Source organism: Camellia sinensis, chromosome 12 (assembly GCF_055761805.1).
Source record: "Camellia sinensis isolate YWXY chromosome 12, ASM5576180v1, whole genome shotgun sequence".
In the NCBI taxonomy this organism is placed as follows: domain Eukaryota; kingdom Viridiplantae; phylum Streptophyta; class Magnoliopsida; order Ericales; family Theaceae; genus Camellia; species Camellia sinensis.
Genome location: NC_138972.1, coordinates 89002548 through 89021816, shown reverse-complemented (window position 1 = coordinate 89021816; position 19269 = coordinate 89002548). Strand labels below are relative to the sequence as shown.

Genomic DNA, 19269 nt, shown 5'->3' with positions numbered 1-19269 from the left:
TTTTTTATCACATCACTAATGTCCTTTTGAAAATTTCAAAATTAAAATTTTTTATCTTTATTGTTTCACAAATATCAGTCCTAATTTCACCATGTTTTGCTGAACCACCCACCCCCTAAATTCACCCACCCTACCCTACCCTACCGATTACCAAACACACAAAAAAATAATTAAATAATCAAAAAATTGATTGGTGATAAAAAAAAAAAAAAAAAAATAGGTAAACACTCTCTAAATTTTGATTAAAATATGAATCATTTGGAAATTACTTTTTACACCTTGAGGTTTTTAATTTAATAACAAATTATTCTTTTTATTAATAAATTATGGGCAAATTATAAACACCCCCTCGAAATTTGGTGAAAGATTTTCTCCTGAGGTTTGAGAAATTACATCCCGCCCTCTGAGATTTATATTTTCATAACAAATTGTCCCCTGGGGTTTTTATTTTCATACAGATTTCCCCCTAATTTTTCCTAATTTGTTATGAAAATTTGACCCTCAGGGGGTAATTTGTAATTTCTCAAACCTCAGGGAGAAATCTGTATTTTTATCAAACCTCGAGGGGGTGTTTGTAATTTGCCCATAAATTATAAAGTTAATTTACAGTTTTTAATAATATTATAAATATATTTCAATTAATAATTTAGGTAATTTTATTATTGTATAGGAAAGTAATTATGAATTTTATTTTTTTAATTAATTCTATTATAAAAAATCTGACAATGAGGTATTTGAAATTTTTTAAGTTATAGAAAAAAAAATTATACTTTAAGTAAATTTTAAGAAATATATTTATAATTTACCAAAAATAATTGTACGAGTAGTTAAAAGACGCAAGAGATGTAAATGGATAAATTTCACTGACACCCTCCTGAAGTTTTTATTTAATATAGATCTCTTTTCACGTTTGAAAAATTACGCTTATCTCCTGTCAGATTAAAATAACATATTTGTTCCTTAGTCTTTATGCATATTAAATAATAAAATAATGTTCATATTTTGTTCATGTTGTTTTAAGAGAGATAAAAATTATCTTCTTTGGTTTAACTCACACAAAAAAATTGAAATTTTTTATTTTGGGTGTTTTTTTATTTTTATTGAATTTTTTTTGTACGGGAAAGAAATATATCTTCTCGTATAATCCTGTTGACCAAGTCCACGCTCCTCCGTACGACGTCGCTTTACCACCTGAAAACACAAACGTGAGCTAGCCGGCGGGTGTGTGCCGGAAACCTCTCCGATGCCTAAGTCAGAAAACTTGACAAATAGACAAAGCTCAATGTTCTCAGAAAGTAAAAATTATGTTGTGTTCTGTTACCTCCTTCAAGGTGATGTTTGAGAGCTTTTATAGGTTTCGTGTAGCCCAATCCTATTAGGACTTTTATTCCTCCATGCAGAGTCCTTCTAGGATTGATACTCTTAAGGATAATTGCTTATCCTTTTACACCCCCCACTGCTTAAACCAAGTGGGATGGTTTTCGTTATGGCCGAACTATAACATGACCGGAATAACATTGGCTATGCCGAACCGCAGAATACGCCATACTAACAATAGTTCGGTTCTGCTTGCTACACATTACCTCGGTTCTCCTCTGCTCCACCCATGGTGTGTTTGGACCGAAACAACGACTCTCGACCGGTATAACTCCAAGACCGGTACACCTCTAAAGCCGATGTAAACTTCAAGACCGGTCTGATCCCAGGCTGTTCCAGGACCGAAGTACATTTACAACCTTTCAGCCGAAGTAACTCTATCTTCTATTGAGCCGAAGTAACTTTTACCTCTCATGGCCGGAGTAACTACACTTCTCCTGGGCCGGAGTAACCACACTTCTCCTGGGCCGGAGTAGCATTGCGGCCTTCCCACCCAGTCCTTCGCACTTTGGGCCACAAAGCCCATCACATAGCTCGGCCCAATTTTTACCAAAAATTACCCTCTCATTTTTAATAGTTTAAGTAAATTATTTATTTTTTAAATACACCTAATCTAGATATACTTAAGAAATATAATATTTTGTAATTTTTTTAAATTCATCAAATACAAAATATATATATATATATATAAATATAAAAATTCAGTAATACTGTAATAAATGTGGGTGAATAGACGAGAAAGAAAAATAATGGTGAAAATAAAAAATGAAAAATTCTATTCATATATAAAATTTATTCAAAAAATATCATAAAAATATTATGATAGTGATGTTGTAAATATAAATCATATTTATAGGTGTTTTATTTTAAAGTGAAAGATCACCATTAAGTTATATCATTGTGTTTGAAATTTTATATAAAATTTATATTTGTATATTATCACTCAATAAGAATATGTTCAGATAGAATTTAATGATAAAAATTTATAGAATATACTCCTGATGATAGAAATAACAAATGATAGAAAAAATGGCAAAATGATAATTTAAAAAAATTTAAGATATGACATCAGCAATTCAGATGTCAATTTGTAATTTCAGAAAGAAAAATGTAATTTTTTAAACATGAAGAAGAATCTGTATTAAACAGAAACTTCGAAGATGTCAGTATAATTTACCCAATGTAAATTGTATAAGAGTATTGATTAAAAGTTCTAAAATTAGAACTCTAATTTTTGCTCCAGTGGTATGATATGAAAAAAAATATATAAAATAAAACATAAACAAATAAATATAAACATCATATCACATCTAGAGATGGCAATTGGAATCTAGCCTAACGGGGACCTGACCCCCTGACCCCGAATTGAGCGGTTATTTCCCAAAAAATACCCTCGACAGGCTAGGGATGGTATTAAAAAATGTATCCCCGGTGATGTTCGGGCCGGGGATACATGTTTCAGTCCTGGACCCGGCCCGACCCCGATTCCCGCCCCGTATGAATAGGGATGGCAATCTGAACCCGGCCCGACGGTGACCCGACCCCCCGACCCCGAATTTAGCGGTTATTCCCCGAAAAATATCCCCTATGAGCCGGGGATGGTATTAAAAAAAAATTCCCCGATGATGTTCGGGCCGGGAACGGGGATACATATCCTAGCCCCGAACCCGGCCCGGCCCCGCCCCCAACCCCCGCCCCGAATAGCCCCGATGTAAAATTACCATTATGCCCAGTATATATATATATGTGTATGCTTAGGTTTAATTCACTTCACTTCATTCACACACTCACAGATTGGGTGTTGCTCTCTCTCTTTCTCTCTCTCACCGCTTAGGGTTTCACCTCTCCCTCTCTCACAACGACGGCACGGCAGTGCCGCTTATCCCTCGCCGCTGCTGCTTTCCCCTCTCTCTCTCTCACACACACGATGGCTGTCACTTTCGCTGCTCCCTCACTGCCGCTGCTTTCGCCTCCCTCTCTCACTCTCTCACGCACGACGTCGATGGCTGTCGCTCCTTCCTCACCGCCGCTCGTGAACAGATCGTGACCGTTGCCACCGATCACCGATCTGAACAGATCGTGAACCGTTGCCACTGATCGTGAAACGTGAAGCTCTCTGAACAGATCTGAACAAATTGTTAATGATGCTGATAGATATATATATATATATATATATATATAAATATGTCTGTGTGTGTGTGAGATGAACAATCTCAGATCTCTCTTTTTTTTTCTTTTTCTTTTTTTCTTTTTTATGTTGTTGATGATGATGATATATACAATTTTAGATTTTTTTTTTTTTTAAGTTGTTGAAGATGATTGTTGTTGAAATAAACTGAAAAACAGATTTTTTTTTTTTTTTTGTGTTGAACAAATATACTGAAAAACATATTTATTTATTTTTTTTGTGTTGAACAAAATTATTAAAAAAAAAACAAACAAACAAACAAGTCGGGGATTTTCGGGGTCGGGGAAACCCGATCCCCGTTGGGGGGCGGGGGCGGGGGGGTTGATGGCGTCCCCGTCGGGGATCGGGGACGGGGACGGGGATTTTTTTACCATCGGAGATCGGGGACGGGGAGGGTGATCCCCGGCCCCGCCCCGTTGCCATTCCTACGTATGAACCCCGATGTGAAATTACTATTTTGCCATCCTTATAAATATGTGCGCATATAGGGTTTGGTTGAAACACTCTACTCTCACACACAAAACACAAACACACGTTGCGCTCTCTCTCTCTCTCCGCCATTGCCAAGAGCTTAGGGTTTTGCCTCCCCCTCTTTCTCTCACACAACGAACGACGGTTGCCACTTCTCCATCACCACCGATCCTCCATTACCGTTGCTCATACCTCACCGCCGATCATTATCCCTCACTATTGCTCTCTCTCTCTCTTTCCGCCGTTGTCAAGAACTTTAGGGTTTCGCCTCCCTTTTTCTCTTTCACACAACGAACGACGGTTGCCCCTCCTCCGTCACCACCGATCTGAAGCCACCACCACCACCACCGATCCCTCCGTTACCATTGATTTGAAGCCACAACCATGACCAGGACCGTGAAGCCATCGATCGATGTCTTGATAACGAACCATGAACAGATCGTGGTCCGATTGATGTCTTGATCAACGGACAAATCGTGAAGCCCCTCTCTCTCTCTCTCTCTCTATCTATATATATATATATATCTGTTGTTGATTGATGAGCAATTTTTTTTTTCTAAGTTGTTATCTATATTATATCTGTTGTTGTTGATGAACAATATTATATCTGTTGTATGTGTGTGTTGAATAGATTTGTATACATATAGATTTATTTTATTTTATTTTTTTTGTTCTTGTGTTTGTATTTGTGTTGAACAGATTTGTTGGAGATTTTTCGGGGTTGGAGAAACCTGATCCCCGTTAGGGGGACGGGGACAGGGGAGGTTAAGGGTTTCCCGCTGGGGATCGGGGCCGGGACTGGAAATTTTGTTACTGTCAGAGATCAGGAACAGAGAGAGTCATCCCCAACCTCGCCCTACCCCGTTACCATTCCTAATTACATCCCCCTATTAACCTCTAAAATTAACGCTGTCAATTATTTTTGATTATTTAGTGAGATGGGAAGTAATCGGCCTTTTAGCTCCACCTGGACTTCCAATGCCGTCAAACCGCGTAATGGATAGGAGGAACTTTAGGTCAGCCTCAGGAAGTAATTTTTTTAACTTAAAAATTAAAAAGTTATTAAAAAAATTAAAAAGTCAAAAATTTATTTTAAAAAGTCAAAAATTTATCTTTCTCTTTACCTTTATATACTTTTTTGTAAAAAATTAAAAAATTATTTCAAACATACTAATTTTTTTACATCATATTTTAGTCAAAAAATCATTTAAAAAAACATATTCCCAACCAAGGCCTAAAAATTTCACTTCAAATATTAGTATATTAATTTAATTGGCATTTTTCATATTGTTTTTTGAGGCCCTATCCGGCCATGTTTGGGGTTTAATTTTATTGACTAAAATAATTAATATAAAAAATTAAAATAGACAATAAAATAAAATACTATATCTTACATATCAATTAAATTTTTTTTTTTTCACAACTATTAATTCAACTACCCAAAAAAAAAAAAAAATTCACAAATCATTCCAAACATAACTTTTTTTCATCTCGTAAAATAGTTAAAAAGTCAAAAAAAAAAAAAAAAAAAAAAACCAAATTCCCAAATGAGGCCTAAGTTGTCAAAATATTTGTGTAAAAAAGTTATTTTCATAAATGTGTAGTAAAGTTCAAGTAAAAGGAACGAAAATTTATTCACCGTAGTGTTTTGAGAAGTTGGTAAAAAATTGATTTTTTAGTTTTTTTGTGATTTTTTAGCTTTTTTATGTTAAAAAAACTGGTTTTTTTGTGACTTTTTTTTGTGTAAAAAACTAAAAAAATAAAAAAAATTGACTTTTTACTACATTCCCAAAACCCCTAATCTTAATACGTTTAAAAAGTATAATTGTTTGAGAAGTTGACTATTTTTATTGACTATTTAGCTTTTTGACCATTTTAACCTAGTTAGAAAAATTTTGTTTGGAAAGTTGGTTGACTTTTTTTTTGTAGTTGATTTAATGATTGTGAGAAAAAAAGTGAAATGATTATGGATTGAATGTGACATTTTTATCTTATTAACTATTTTAACATATTTTATCTTTTAGGTGACTATTTTAACCCAACACTCTTCTCAAATTTGTGAGAACAGAAAACTTACAAAAATTTACTAAATACAAAAAAAAACCAAATTTTAATACATTTTCATATTTTGTTATATTCAATGAATTTTTAAAAAAAAATTGTACAATTTAAGCATATTAAGATTAAGTAGATTTAAAAATTCAACAATGCTACAGACCCTCAAAAAACGCAATCTCACAACCCTCACTCACCTATGATTGGTTAAGGAAGACAAGAAAAAAAACAAAAACAAAAAAATAAAAACACATGATTGGTCCACATCATTTTGGGGTCATGAAAATCCCCAACTTTGGAGGTCCCAAGCATTTTCCTTATAAAAAAAATTTAAAAAAAAAAATTGATTGAAAATTTTAAAAAAATAATTAAAAATAAAAAAAATACGAATTCAAAACTCATAAAACTGTTATTGAAAACTCAAAACCACATAGAATGATTATTTTTCATGTATATTCATTTGTTAAGAAAAAAATTTATTTTATTTGTAAAATTTTGTAATTTTTATGGGACAAGTTTTGAGAAAAAAATGCTCTTAATCAAAAGTTACAGACTTGGGTATTCATAACTTTATTGCTGAGGATCTAAAGGTGTGATGAAGGAAAAATCAGGGTTTGGGCTCAGGAGACAACGGTGTTCCCTTTACTTGTAATATAACTTCACTAACAAATTAGTATCCTAAAATCTTGGCCAAAAGAAATATTTATTGCCAATTGAATATGAAAAAAATTATACGAAAGTGAATTTCAAATATTATTCATTTTGTTTAATTATATTTATTGTTTATAAAAAAATTAAATTAATCTAATAATTATAACTCGTGATTTTTTTAGATTTACCTAAAAATTGAAGGACATATTTTATAAAATTAAACAAATATTATTCAAATATATGACATTATAGATGGATATAATTTTAAAAAAAAATAAATAAATAACGTACGGAACTATTTTTGTCCTGCTTATGGAGCCTAAAAGCAAACAAATGTGTCAATATGTAATATTTTTATTTCTAAAAATAACGTAAATAAATAAATAAAAACATATCATTGGAAAGCAAGAAGGTACTTTTAGCGTTTGATTTCTTATTATCCATTTTTAACTTAACTAGAAAGTCACACCATTCAAGCAGGTTTAATGCAATGCTAACATCAACTTGTAGAACCCAACTATGTGTTGTTTGGGAAGGGCTAAAGTGGCTATTTTAGCCACAAAAGATAAAATAGGCTATTTTAGCCACAAAAAACAAAGCATCACATCCAACTCATAATCATTATACTCTTCTCTCATAAAAAAAGTCAAAAAATCCTTCACAAACCAAACTTTTTAGCCTAGGCTAAAATAGTCAAAAAAGTCAAAAAGCCAAAAAACCAACCCACTTCCCAAACGGAGGCATAAATGCCCAAATTAGGCAATAAATTCACGTTCTACAAGAAAATATTCAATGTTCCTGAAGCAAGTCTAGGTAGCACTCCAAATGAATAGTCATTAGTTTAAATCATGACATTCACTATTTTTGTGTAAGAATTTTAGGAGACAAAGTGTTGTGAATTTTAAAATGAAATAAAACATTGAGCATTGAATAATTTCTCCTGTTCTCCACCCTAAGAAAACCACATAAGCTTGCACAAAATATTTCTGTATTCCATTCCATGTTTCTTTCCTTGTACAAAAACAATAGCAATGCCAGCAAAATTTACAAAATCTGAACCACCAAAGGATGCATATTATAAGTACACTTACATTCATCATGCATTGTTTGTGTTCTGATTACGCTGGAAAAATCTAAAAGCAGGTAAGTTTTTTCTGACATGAAATTGAAGCAAAACAAAGACAAGAATACGATACCCAACCGCCATGAGGGACAACCATAGTAAACTTTGCCACTTGGATTTACCATCAGGAGAGACATCATAGGCGCTTCGAAGAGCCTGATAACCTGATATTGACCTTACCTGCCCGACTGCAAAGGATGTCCCGATGTACTCGTTCTCCAAGAGCCCCTGAAACACAAGCAATAATAGATTTGAGATCCATTCATCACCACCAGAAGAAGGCTCTATTCCTCGTTATGGATTTCAGTTTTTAAAAATTAATTTGTTTGCGTCTATTGAATTCATGGGTTTCCTGAATAGTTTTATTTTTCAAAATCTAAAATATGGATTGTATAATACCTAATATAAGGCTGATGCAAGCATGATATCAACATTTTCCGTCTGAAGTTGTTAACAGCAGTTATAGAAAGGGATCATATTTAATTCATGTGTGAAGTATAAAGATGTAATTGAAACAAATTAGAGATTAGGAATCAAAATGAAATGTGTGGTATATTTTATGGACTATTTGTGTAATTTATCCTAATAATAACCAAGAGTTTGCTAACTACTCCCATGTACTTGGAAACTGTGGGGTAATTCAAATCTATTACATTTTATAATTATAAAATAAATAAATAAATAAATAAAATAATGATCACTATTTTTAGTGGCCAATGATTCTGAAACAAGAAAAGAACTCAAATAACAAAAATTTGACAATAAAATCAATGTTAGCAAAATCATGGGATAGATTAGAGGGAACCCAAGAGTGTTGTCCATTGAATCAAAGCAGAAAACGGAAATGCCATAAAAAGTTCAACTTGCCTTGATAGAGTAAGTGTGGAAAGCAATATAGGATACTGGGTACATCCATACTGGTCCAGGCAAAGCACTTCGGATTCTGAAATAGCCCGCTGAAAGCATCATTATCACCTGCAATATCATAGATACCAACCATTCACTAAAAAAGAGTTAAGCAATCAGGCAAATTCTGAAATAACAAGCATATTTTGACCTTGAATTGATTTTAAGAAAACGGATCAGAATGAAAGCTTAATGTAACAAAATAAATTGGATCTGAAAGCTGACTTAGCTCTCATTTTATTTTGAAAATTAGGAATCACCACCTAATATTGACTTCGTGTTAGGTCACCCCAAAACAAATTTAAAAAAAAAACCAGCTCTGTTTGGATGTCAAGAAAATATTATTTTGGAAAACTCACTGGACACCTATTTCTTTATTGTGACATTTATTTTGGTCATATGAACCAAGACTACTTCAAGTTTACTGTTACCAGTAGGAAAGATGTTACATACCACATTGCCCTTTCAGTACTGAATTCCTAAATCTGTTAATCTGTAAGTTATTGAGACAAGTAATGAAATGTAGACAATGAGACGCAAGCAATATATAAGAAATATGATTTGAACTTTGGGTTTGGGGAGATCAATGAACACTATTTGTGCATTGAATGTAATGTCCTATTTTACTTAAAATCTTTTTATTTTGTAGAAAGGCTATAAGAAAATCATGCTATAGTTCGTTTGCACGCAACCAGTTGTCAGATTCAATTCCTATCATCACATGAAGCTATGATTTTCTGACTAGTTTTCTAAAAAACAATTAAGGGTTAAAATCCACACGCAATGAGTCCCAAAAACGTTTATAAGGGACTCATAGAAAAAGTTTAAAATAAAAGGTCCATGACCAACTAATTAATTCAAAACCTCTCAGTGCATCAAAAACAAAATTTAGTATATGTTACCACTACCATCTAACCAAGAAAATAAGTCAGACTGCTCATGAAAGTAAGGAACCTTCTTTCACCAGGGGAGAGAGAGAGAGAGAGAGAGAGACAGATGGTTAACATAAGAAACGAGAGAGATTAATAATGAGAACATAACAATAAACCATAAATTAGTAGTCAAAACCAAGATCCAAGAATGCTTGTGTGAACTATGCTGAATCACCCCAAAATAACAAATTTTAAAGTTGTTTCAGGTATTGCTACTTACATGTATGCACACTAGTGTCAAGATGCTCCAGAAGACGTCTTGAGAAATGGTAACAACAGACAGCATTAGTCCTTCATTTACTAAGAGGCATATGAAGAAATTCAGCACAAAGTACATCAACAAGCTGAATTGGTCTTGCAGCCCTATGAAGAAATAGAAGGCAACACTGGATGAAACGGAGATAAGGAACAAGAACGGGATACTTGAGAGGAGTTGCCCAAGTAAGAAAACGAACGCTCCCGTATGCTGGTTTGATTGTTCACATGCATATATCTGAATAATAGACGGCAATTTCATTAGGCCATTAATTAAATAAAAGGCATTTAAGTGAAGCAATTATGCAACTTCTCATGCCATTTGTTGTCCAAAATCAGAAACAGTACTTAAGATGTCTAAAATTTTATTGAAATTTATGTTATGTTTCTATATATCTAAGGCGGTTTTATAATTTTGTCTTTTTTGTAAAGAGGACTGCTATATATCACTTCTTTTTTTCACCTTTTGATATCACCAACGGGGTATGTGGCAAGATATTATTTGTTTTCATAAATTCCTTAATAATTGTCTTCAAATAAAAGAACCAATCATGAGTATCCATATAGACGGTGGTACAAAATGGTGACAAAAGACCGGTGATATATGGCATTTCTCTTTGGTAAATGTTTTGAAGTTTTATTTTCAAGAAATGATCCAACTCACAGGGCTGAAAAACTGAAAATCAAAATTACAAAGGTTGACATGCGTACAAGCTACTAAGACCCCATTTGGTTAAACAGATTTCAAATGAATGGATTTGCGCTTCAAATTTGCAAATACATGGGAGAGTTAATTATTTGAGTGGGATTGAAGACCTAAGGAGGAGGACTGCAGTAGAGATGTTTTATTAGAATCCTTGTATAACTACAATCCTTCCGGTAATAGATTCGAAATAACACTTTTAGAATCTGTTTGGATTCAAATCAAGGGATTTGAGATTAAAAATATTTGATAGTTAACTATTATAGGTGGAGAGAAAAACAATGAAAGAAGTTTAGGTGAGATAAAATATATGTATTTTAGTAGGATCCTTGTAGCTAAAAGAGAATCCTTAGCATGATTTCAAATAACTATATAGTTATTTCAAATCCATCATGATAAAACTATTTAATTCAATCTTGAAATTCATAGGTAAACTATCAAATCTAAATTTGAGTTACTTTCCTAGAATTAAGGTCAAAATCAATATACATCCAAACAGACCCTTATTTGAAATCCACTCATAATAATAAGTCACCTAAATCCTTCCATCCATCACATCAAATCTAAATATAAGTTATAATTTTTAAGGAATACTCCCTACATGATTAAAGTCAAATCTGTTCATTTCAAATTGATGAAAGCTAAATATAACCTCAATATTACAATTACAATTACAATTACAATTTCAATTTCAATTTTCTCCGAGTCTTCCTAATTTGAAATAAAAATATAGGAGGGACTCGTACAAAACCACATGGAATCCTCAAATTGATTATTTGCATGTTCCACAGTGAGTGAACTTCAGATTAAGGCACAGCCGTTTTTTTTTGGTATATACTTGTGAATTACATAGAAATTGGTTATCTATTTTGCTTAGCCATGTATTTCAAATTTAGAATATTAGTGTGTAAAAATTTCAAGATGATTGGTTTTGAAAGTAATAACTAAGCCCTTGAAGATTGATGGAATTCTCTAGATATGCTGCCTCACAATCAACTGAAAAAACATCATTATGTTCATTAGATGAGAGTAAAGCTATTGAAAGGAACTTAAAAGCCGACATTGTTTAGGCAATGCAAATTGCTATTACTACAGCATTTTAGGCATATAATCATGGAACAAATCAGTAATTGTAATCCAATTCCCTTAATCATCCTTTAGTTGTATTAAATCTTCTTTTATCCTATTCACCCAAAAAAATCTTCTTTTATCCTTCACACAATCTATATGTCTCTGTCATCAACAGTTATGAATTATCAACTTTCTTAAATGCTAAGCATGATGGCAAAATACCCACTTTAACAAGGAATGAATGTAGCAAAGTTTGTTGAAGACGAGCTGCCATGCCAAGGAACTACATATTGGCAATTTCTTAGGCTACTTGAAGTTAACATAAACTAGAAAATAACAACTCCTCTTACCTTGATTTCTTTTGCTTGTGCAGGTACTCCAGCAATGCTTAGAAGTGAAGTAAATGATATAAATACAAATATTGCTGCAACTCTAGTCTGCAATTTCAGAGGTTAACATAAAGAAAAGATAAAGCTTGTCAAAAGCAAAACAGAACAAGAAGATGCAATCCGACAAGCGCAAGAGCAACAAGAATGACAAGGTCCAGATGAGCACAGCACAGATCAAACCTCTTTCATGAAATGCATATTATCTTAATTATCATCCAACATTTTGCAATGAACGAAAGGTGTTTGATTTTGAATTCATAAAACTCACCATGACAGATGACAAGGAATGCCCTAATCCAGAAAATACTGTACCAATACAGACTGTAAGAAGCATATAGAGAATCAGCCGAAGCCAGTAGTATTTCCACTCTCTTGACATAATCAATAAGGATCTCCAAGTCAAGACTGCAATTCGTGTGGCAATGCTTGCCTTCCCCTTGCTTTTGAGAGATGAGCCTTCCTGTAGTAATAGTTGGCATGCAACAACCAAGTTAGGGAAGATGATATCTTATAGAAGCTCCACATGACAATTAAGGCCTCTCATTTTGGGCTTGGACAGTCATGCATGGTAAAAGTGCAATCAGCAAGATTTAGGACTAAGGATTAGATAGCAGGAAAAAAAATGTCAAGAAAACCAGACATTAGATACTGGTGTAGTTTGGGCATTGCTTCAGTTGTAAATTAAAATAATTTGGGAGCTTCTATTCGAACACCATAAAATTCTCAGTTCATAGCCATACCTTCTCTGTGAGTTTTAATATCATAGTCTCAACTGCAGTGGCATCTGCTGATGATTTATAAGTTGCTTCGAGGGTGCGAATTGCAATGGCAGTGTCCACGTTTACAGATGAAAAATCTCCCTGGTCATCCTGTGAACATAATTTATTCCATGTACAGTAAATATATACCAAGAGGAGGAAAAGAAAAAAATTGTGTTGAAATTTTCAGTATTATATATAGTTTATCTTACAAGGCCACAAACATCAGAAAACAAGGAATAAAATTGTGCACCACAAAAAGGTTGAAAACTACCATTCAACCTCCAAGTTATAGATCCCCAACCCGATCAATAAAAATCAACAACCTTAAAAATCTTACTAGCTTTTATTAATAGTTTAATACTTGAACCTACTTTATAAAGAAGTTCAAGCTATAAGAATTAAGACAACTGCAAGAACAGAAGCAAGTACCTGCCAATTTTTACACATTGCAATGATCCTGTCAAAGTCTGTATTTATCGCGCGTAAGAAATGATCAGAAGGACTTTGCATAATTGGGCAAGGGAATCCCGCATTTGAAAAGTGCTTCATCAACCAAAGGTAGGTTAGATAAAAGAACTCATAACACTCAGAAAAATAAATGAAATTTTCAAATCTTCAAACATAGCAATATTATTCATATTCTCATCACTCCTTGCCATCTTATTGACTGCAATTGATAATAGTAATAATAATGATGTTGCGCAAAATCATGGTTTCAATTACACAATAAAGCAAAAATTAGAAGATCAAGCACACAGAAAACACAAGATATACATGGTTCAGCAAGTATTAAAAATCCACTATACGCATCCTGACCCAAAAATAATAATATATACCGTGCTGCCCATGGACCCTCGCAAAGGGCCTGGGTGAATCTCAGTTGGGCCTTTTACTCCAGCTCCGAGCCTCAGCCCTCCACCTCCGTAAAAAGGCCCTTTACAGTACAGTAAATTCAAGACACCTCACAACTAACAATGTTCAAACTTGAAAGTAACCCCCACATATGATGGGCTCACAGACTGTGGAATAAAATCCTTTACACTGACCGAAGATTGAAGAAGGAGAATGATATCCAGTGATGTATTACCTGCAAACAAGCCAATGTCTCTCCAAAAAACAGTGTGTTTCCATTTGAAAGCAGACAGATTCGATCAAAGAGGCCAAACACTTCTGTACTACTCTGGTAGATAGTAAATATAAGAGTGCAACCTGTGTTTGCAAGCTTCTTTAATGTAACCATCATCAGAAGTGCAGAGACACTGAAAAAAGAGCCAAACCATTTAGCTATGATCAGAGAAAAGCTTATATCACACAACAGATGGACAAAGCACTTCTAGAAGCTGTGACCAACCTCACTGAATCTCACAAAAGAGATCATCAAGGCACCAACCCATAAATCACCCGGACAATTGCAATCAAGAATAAAATCAATAAACAAAAAAACCGACAAAAGAAACAATACAATCAGATCATTAATTCCGCCGAGTCCTTCAGAATAAAATGGAAGAATGTTTTGAAAGAAACAACAGAATGTAATATCAAGTCAGCCTACTATTCCAATTAGATTCACACTAGCACACACAATCCAAATTTGTCAGACAACTTATGAATAGAGTCTGCCATTCAACATAGATCACAAATTGCAACGCTAGTGACAACAGGTCACAAATTGCCATTCAACATACACAAGTGTATGGGACGGAATAAGCATCTAATCTAGTTTATTTCCCCAGAACCAGGATGAAGATAAGCTGTTTACTCCTACCACTACACAGTTACCATTGCATGATACACCATATATAGTCCGCACAAAATCATATGATCTTTAACATTTATGTACAACACAAAATAAGATACTAACAAAAACTCTTAAAATTTCCCATAGTTTGCAACTTTTGGCAGTTCTTTGAACAAGGTATGAAATATATTGGTTCAAAAGTCGTTAACAAATATTTTTAAATAAATCTAATTCTAATAAATTTGAATTTTTTCATTTTCCTTTTTCTTTACTTTCTTCTTAAAGAAAGTGGTAGTGGCAATGATGATGATGACACAATGAAAACAAGAATGAGGATCTCTACCCATGCAATGCTCCAAATCAATTTATTTCTTTTTTTATCGTCTTCAGAAAACAAGAAAATCAATTATGTATAACATTCTTTTTAACATGGATTAGACATTGAAAGAGTTGACATACAGCTCCATGAATTCTCAAAGCTATTATTGGAACTCAGAACTTGACATTAAAATGATGTCATGACATTTCAAAATCTAAAATAGCCTATGATTTTAAAACATGTAATTGCACCAACAGAAATATAAGGTTTCTTTTTGGTTGTCTCCAGTTAACATACAATGTTACTTTACATGTTCTTCAATATCTTTTACACCAAATAATATAGATGTTACATCTTACAAATTTAGATGACCTAAAGACACTTTTTTTTTTTATCAGCACCTAAAGTCTACAATGCAAGATATTACAAAATTAATGGGTTCGTTTGGTTTGTATTTCTAAAAAATTTTTGGAAAATTTTTTCTACAAATAAGTTTTTAAAAGTAATTAAACCAAACAAATTTTTCCAAAAAAATTTCTCAAAACTTGTAAACCAAACAAGTTTTCCAAACAAATCTCTCTCTCACACACATCTAATCAATCACTTTTTTCAAAACTCTCTCTCAAAATAATTTTCCAAAACATCTTTTGAAAAAAATCAAACCAAACAACTTTTCGTACTTTTTATCTTTAAAACACATCTCTCAAACACAAACCAAACATACCCAATATCTCTGATAGTTCACATCTCATCAAAACAACAGTAAATATCTGTGTATGTATATAAGCTTCTCAATATTGCGTTTTTTTCTAGATCATTCGTGAAAATCTCAGTGTATCTTATTGATAAATAATAATAATAATAATAAATAAAAAACTATGCGAATGTGTCTTAAGAAAGCAGGTAAATAGAATTCAGAAGCAGAAAATATGAATTGAAACATATGGTTCAGCCCTTGTGTGTGCTAAAAGTAATAGTGTTTTAGGAAGGTTGCATTTATGAACTGTAGATCACTTAGCCCTTGTGTGTGCTACAAGTAATAATGTTTTAGGAAGGTTACATTTATGAACTGTAGATCACTTAGGAACACAAATATAAAAACACCTGTCAAGATGATAAAGAGGCTCATCTATAAAGAGAATATGTGGTCTTGTGACAAGTTCCCGGGCAATGCTGACACGCCTTCTCTCACCATTTGGAAGACCCTTCATGTAACAGTGACCACCTATGAGCTTATTTGCATAATCACCCAGTGACATAGCAACGATGGCGTCCTCTACCACGCTCTTTTGCTGACAGAAGAAACCAGGAAGCTGAAGCAGTGCTGAGTAGTATAGGAATTCACGCACAGTCAGGGATCCAATAAGCGTGGTTTTCCTCTCAACAAATCCCTGAATTGGGGGGGGGGGGGGGGGGGGGGGGGAGTGCCACGTCAAAATTTACAAACTGGCAAAAGAACAAAGTAATAACTATCAATTCAATGCACTGTAGATGTTGATAGATTTTTAATTGCCCTTGATAAAATAGTCCAATCTGATGAAGAACAATATCTAGAACGGTTAAAGAAATAATTTCCTGGTAAAAGATTGGTTCAAATGCCTAAAGAAAAAGATGTGAAGGCTACAAACAAAACAGTTCTTCAACTTCTAAGGGTGCCTCACAAATTTAAGATCACAGGTGGAACTGATAGAAGAAGGGTTCTTGATATTGGCTATATAATAAGAGAGATGGAATCACAGAAGGGATGAGGTTCAAACAATTAAGTGGATTTTTCACAAGTTTTGACAGAGTTTGGTTTAAGAGAGGAGTGGAGATCACACACAATCAGTGAAATCTTCTCTTACTAATGGTTGATGCGCAGAGATACAAATCCAGTGCACTGGGCATAAGAATTGTGGACACAAATTACTATCCAAGAAAGTCCCACACACTGCTCAGTTAGTAACATAGACTGCATTACAATTCATATACTTAAATAGGTAGAAACATAATTACTTGGGATTTGATAGGGAATGAAGAATGCAATACCATGTCAATATAGGGTACATAGCAGCCTAAAATAGTTCATAGAGAAAATAAAAACCATACAAATAACTATTCTAAAATAGTTTAGAACTTACATAGGACCCATATGGCAGGCGTGATTTCACTCCATTCACAAACACCTCACCATACATTTTGGCCGAGTCATGCAACCTTCCTTAATTACAAAGAAACTGTCATTTTAGTTTTAGTGCATCTGAATAATCAAGTGCACTTCTAGTATTGACAATCAATTGAATGCTACCAACCTGCAAGAGCTCTCAATAGTGTCGATTTACCAGATTTGGCAGGACCCATAATTACGGTAATCGTCCCTGGTAATGTGTAACCATTTGAACTCTTCACAACCTTATTAGAGTACTTCCTTTTCCCATTTATAGTAACAGTCAAGTCCTTCCACGCAACTGAAGCCCCTGCAACCTTTCTCGCAACAACTGCACCCTCTGGTAATGGTGGGGACGGCAAGGACCCACTATTACGCTTTGAAAAAGTTGGGGAGGCTGGAGTGGTTGCAGCATCAATGGAGTCACCTCTTTCCTCCACCCTAACATCGACATCTGTATCTTCCCAGTCTGGTGAATCCTCAAATGAGATGGGTTGTCTAACCGAACCGGGTTTTCGCATATAAAAAAAATTACTTGAAGGCGCCCCACTCACAGGACTACTTGCTGATGAAGATGGCGATCTATAGTTATCTGATTGAGACTGTATTTCTTCCATTTGAATTATTAAAATACTAAGTTGGAGAAAATAGCAAGGTACAAACACATAAACAAAGCTATTTAATAACTCCAAAATTTAACATTACATCTATTCACATTGTTTTCAGCTGAGCGAATCAGAACCCCACATGTGTTCAATCTAGTCGATCAATCAATACAAATATACCTGCATCCAAAGAAAATTAAGTTCATGAATGCAATACCCAAATTTCTTCTTCAAGAGTGGTTTGAATAAATTCAGTTAAATGCTCATTTTGATTCCTGATAAACAGTAAGAGATGGAGATATACTGAAAATTAAATGTTTTTCATTGGTTTAAGCTTAAAGAACACAAACTAAACGTGTCAATTGACTCATTTTCTTTACTCTACACAATTTTTATCGTGAATACACAAATACCATACACATATATACTCATAGAAGAAAATATTTGAATGATTCGATTCATTGGATATGAAACACTCATAAGAAGGGAAAATCATAACAAGGAATCGAACCAAGCAAGGAGTAGAGGGAGAGAAAAGTGAGAGTACTAACTAACCTGGATGGATCTGGGAGGGAGCTCAAGGAGAGAGTGAAGAGAGAGAGAGAGAGACGACGTTTGTCTGCAGCGTAAAAACATGGGAAAGTTGCTGCTCCTGTAGGACCCACACGGTTCCTCGTTTCGTTTTGGTGGCGAAAGAAGATCGGACTACTGCTTCGTTCGAAGTAGGACCCGTTGTATTTTATGATATTTTGTTTGGTAAAAAATATAGGTAGGTAAACTATTATATTAAGGAGATTGAGTGTCTCTAAAATATATAATGATTGATTAAATAGTATGAACACCTGTTACTAGAGTATTTTATAAGTTTTTTTAGATTGTAAAAAAGTTTTGCTATATAATCAAATTTGATCTTGACCGAATCATCTGAATTTATATATATTAATTGTTTAGTCGCTCATCCGACAAATGTGGATTGACAAGAGTAACAATCATTGTTAATAAGAGTGATGCCACTCATCTGACTTACATACTCAAATTCAATGTATCAATTATTTTTCATTTTAAAATTAATTTAAATTTTATTTATGATAAATTACAAATATATTTTTTGAAGTTTGCATTAAATGTAGATTGTCAAAAATTACAAATGCTCTCTTATTAAAAAAATTTATTTAACAAAATTAATTATAAAAAAAAAATGAAATCCCTAACTACTCTACTGTACAATAATAAAATTATTATAATTATTAACTGTAATAAATTTTTGATATCATTAAAAATTATTATTTGACTTGATAATTTGTTAATAAAATTGACCATTTGTTATGAAATTAAAAATTTCAAGAAAAATATATGTAATTTTCAAAATCACAAAAGATAAATTATATTTTAAACAAACCTTATAAACTGCAATTGTAATTTATTCTTTAATTTATTTATAAAATAATTAATTGTAATTTAATTTTTAACAGGGCTAACACATTCAAACTTTAATAGTTTATTTTTAGGAGAAATTAGTGAAAGATCCCTGCCAAATTTTGAGTAGCAGGAAAGATCTAATATATATTTTTTTATTAGC

The 19269-nt window shown here is 33.3% G+C and overlaps 1 protein-coding gene across 4 annotated transcripts; it reads right to left on the bottom strand.

Annotated features, from left to right (window-relative positions):
- Positions 1-7713: 7713 nt before the first annotated feature.
- LOC114265765 (ABC transporter G family member 3-like) lies at positions 7714-18507 on the bottom strand. Of its 4 annotated transcripts, none has more exons than XM_082899179.1 (13): positions 18246-18363; positions 17791-17870; positions 17231-17687; positions 17060-17139; positions 16044-16330; positions 13970-14141; positions 13312-13425; positions 12862-12990; positions 12390-12581; positions 12083-12169; positions 9924-10196; positions 8733-8840; positions 7714-8093 (listed from the first exon to the last, which is right to left on the bottom strand). In XM_082899179.1, exons 3-13 carry the CDS (start codon positions 17604-17606, stop codon positions 7839-7841), a joined length of 2073 nt encoding a protein of 690 aa, XP_082755305.1. In that variant the 5' UTR covers positions 17607-17687; positions 17791-17870; positions 18246-18363; the 3' UTR covers positions 7714-7838. The 4 variants fall into 4 exon arrangements, with proteins under 4 accessions (XP_082755305.1, XP_082755306.1, XP_082755303.1 ...); XM_082899180.1 differs by lacking the exon at positions 18246-18363 and adding an exon at positions 18202-18240; XM_082899177.1 differs by having other exon boundaries at positions 17231-17870; positions 18246-18507.
- Positions 18508-19269: the final 762 nt, after the last annotated feature.

Bases quoted from the DNA above. Each gene is read 5' to 3' on its own strand.
- LOC114265765 (XM_082899177.1), bottom strand. From the start codon at position 17,702: ATGGAAGAAATACAGTCTCAATCAGATAACTATAGATCGCCATCTTCA. The intron at 17,140-17,230 runs GTTGGTAGCATT...TTTGTAATTAAG, and splicing joins ACTATTGAGAGCTCTTGCAG to GAAGGTTGCATGACTCGGCC. The intron at 12,170-12,389 runs GTGAGTTTTATG...CTGAAATTGCAG, and splicing joins ATTCCTTGTCATCTGTCATG to ACTAGAGTTGCAGCAATATT.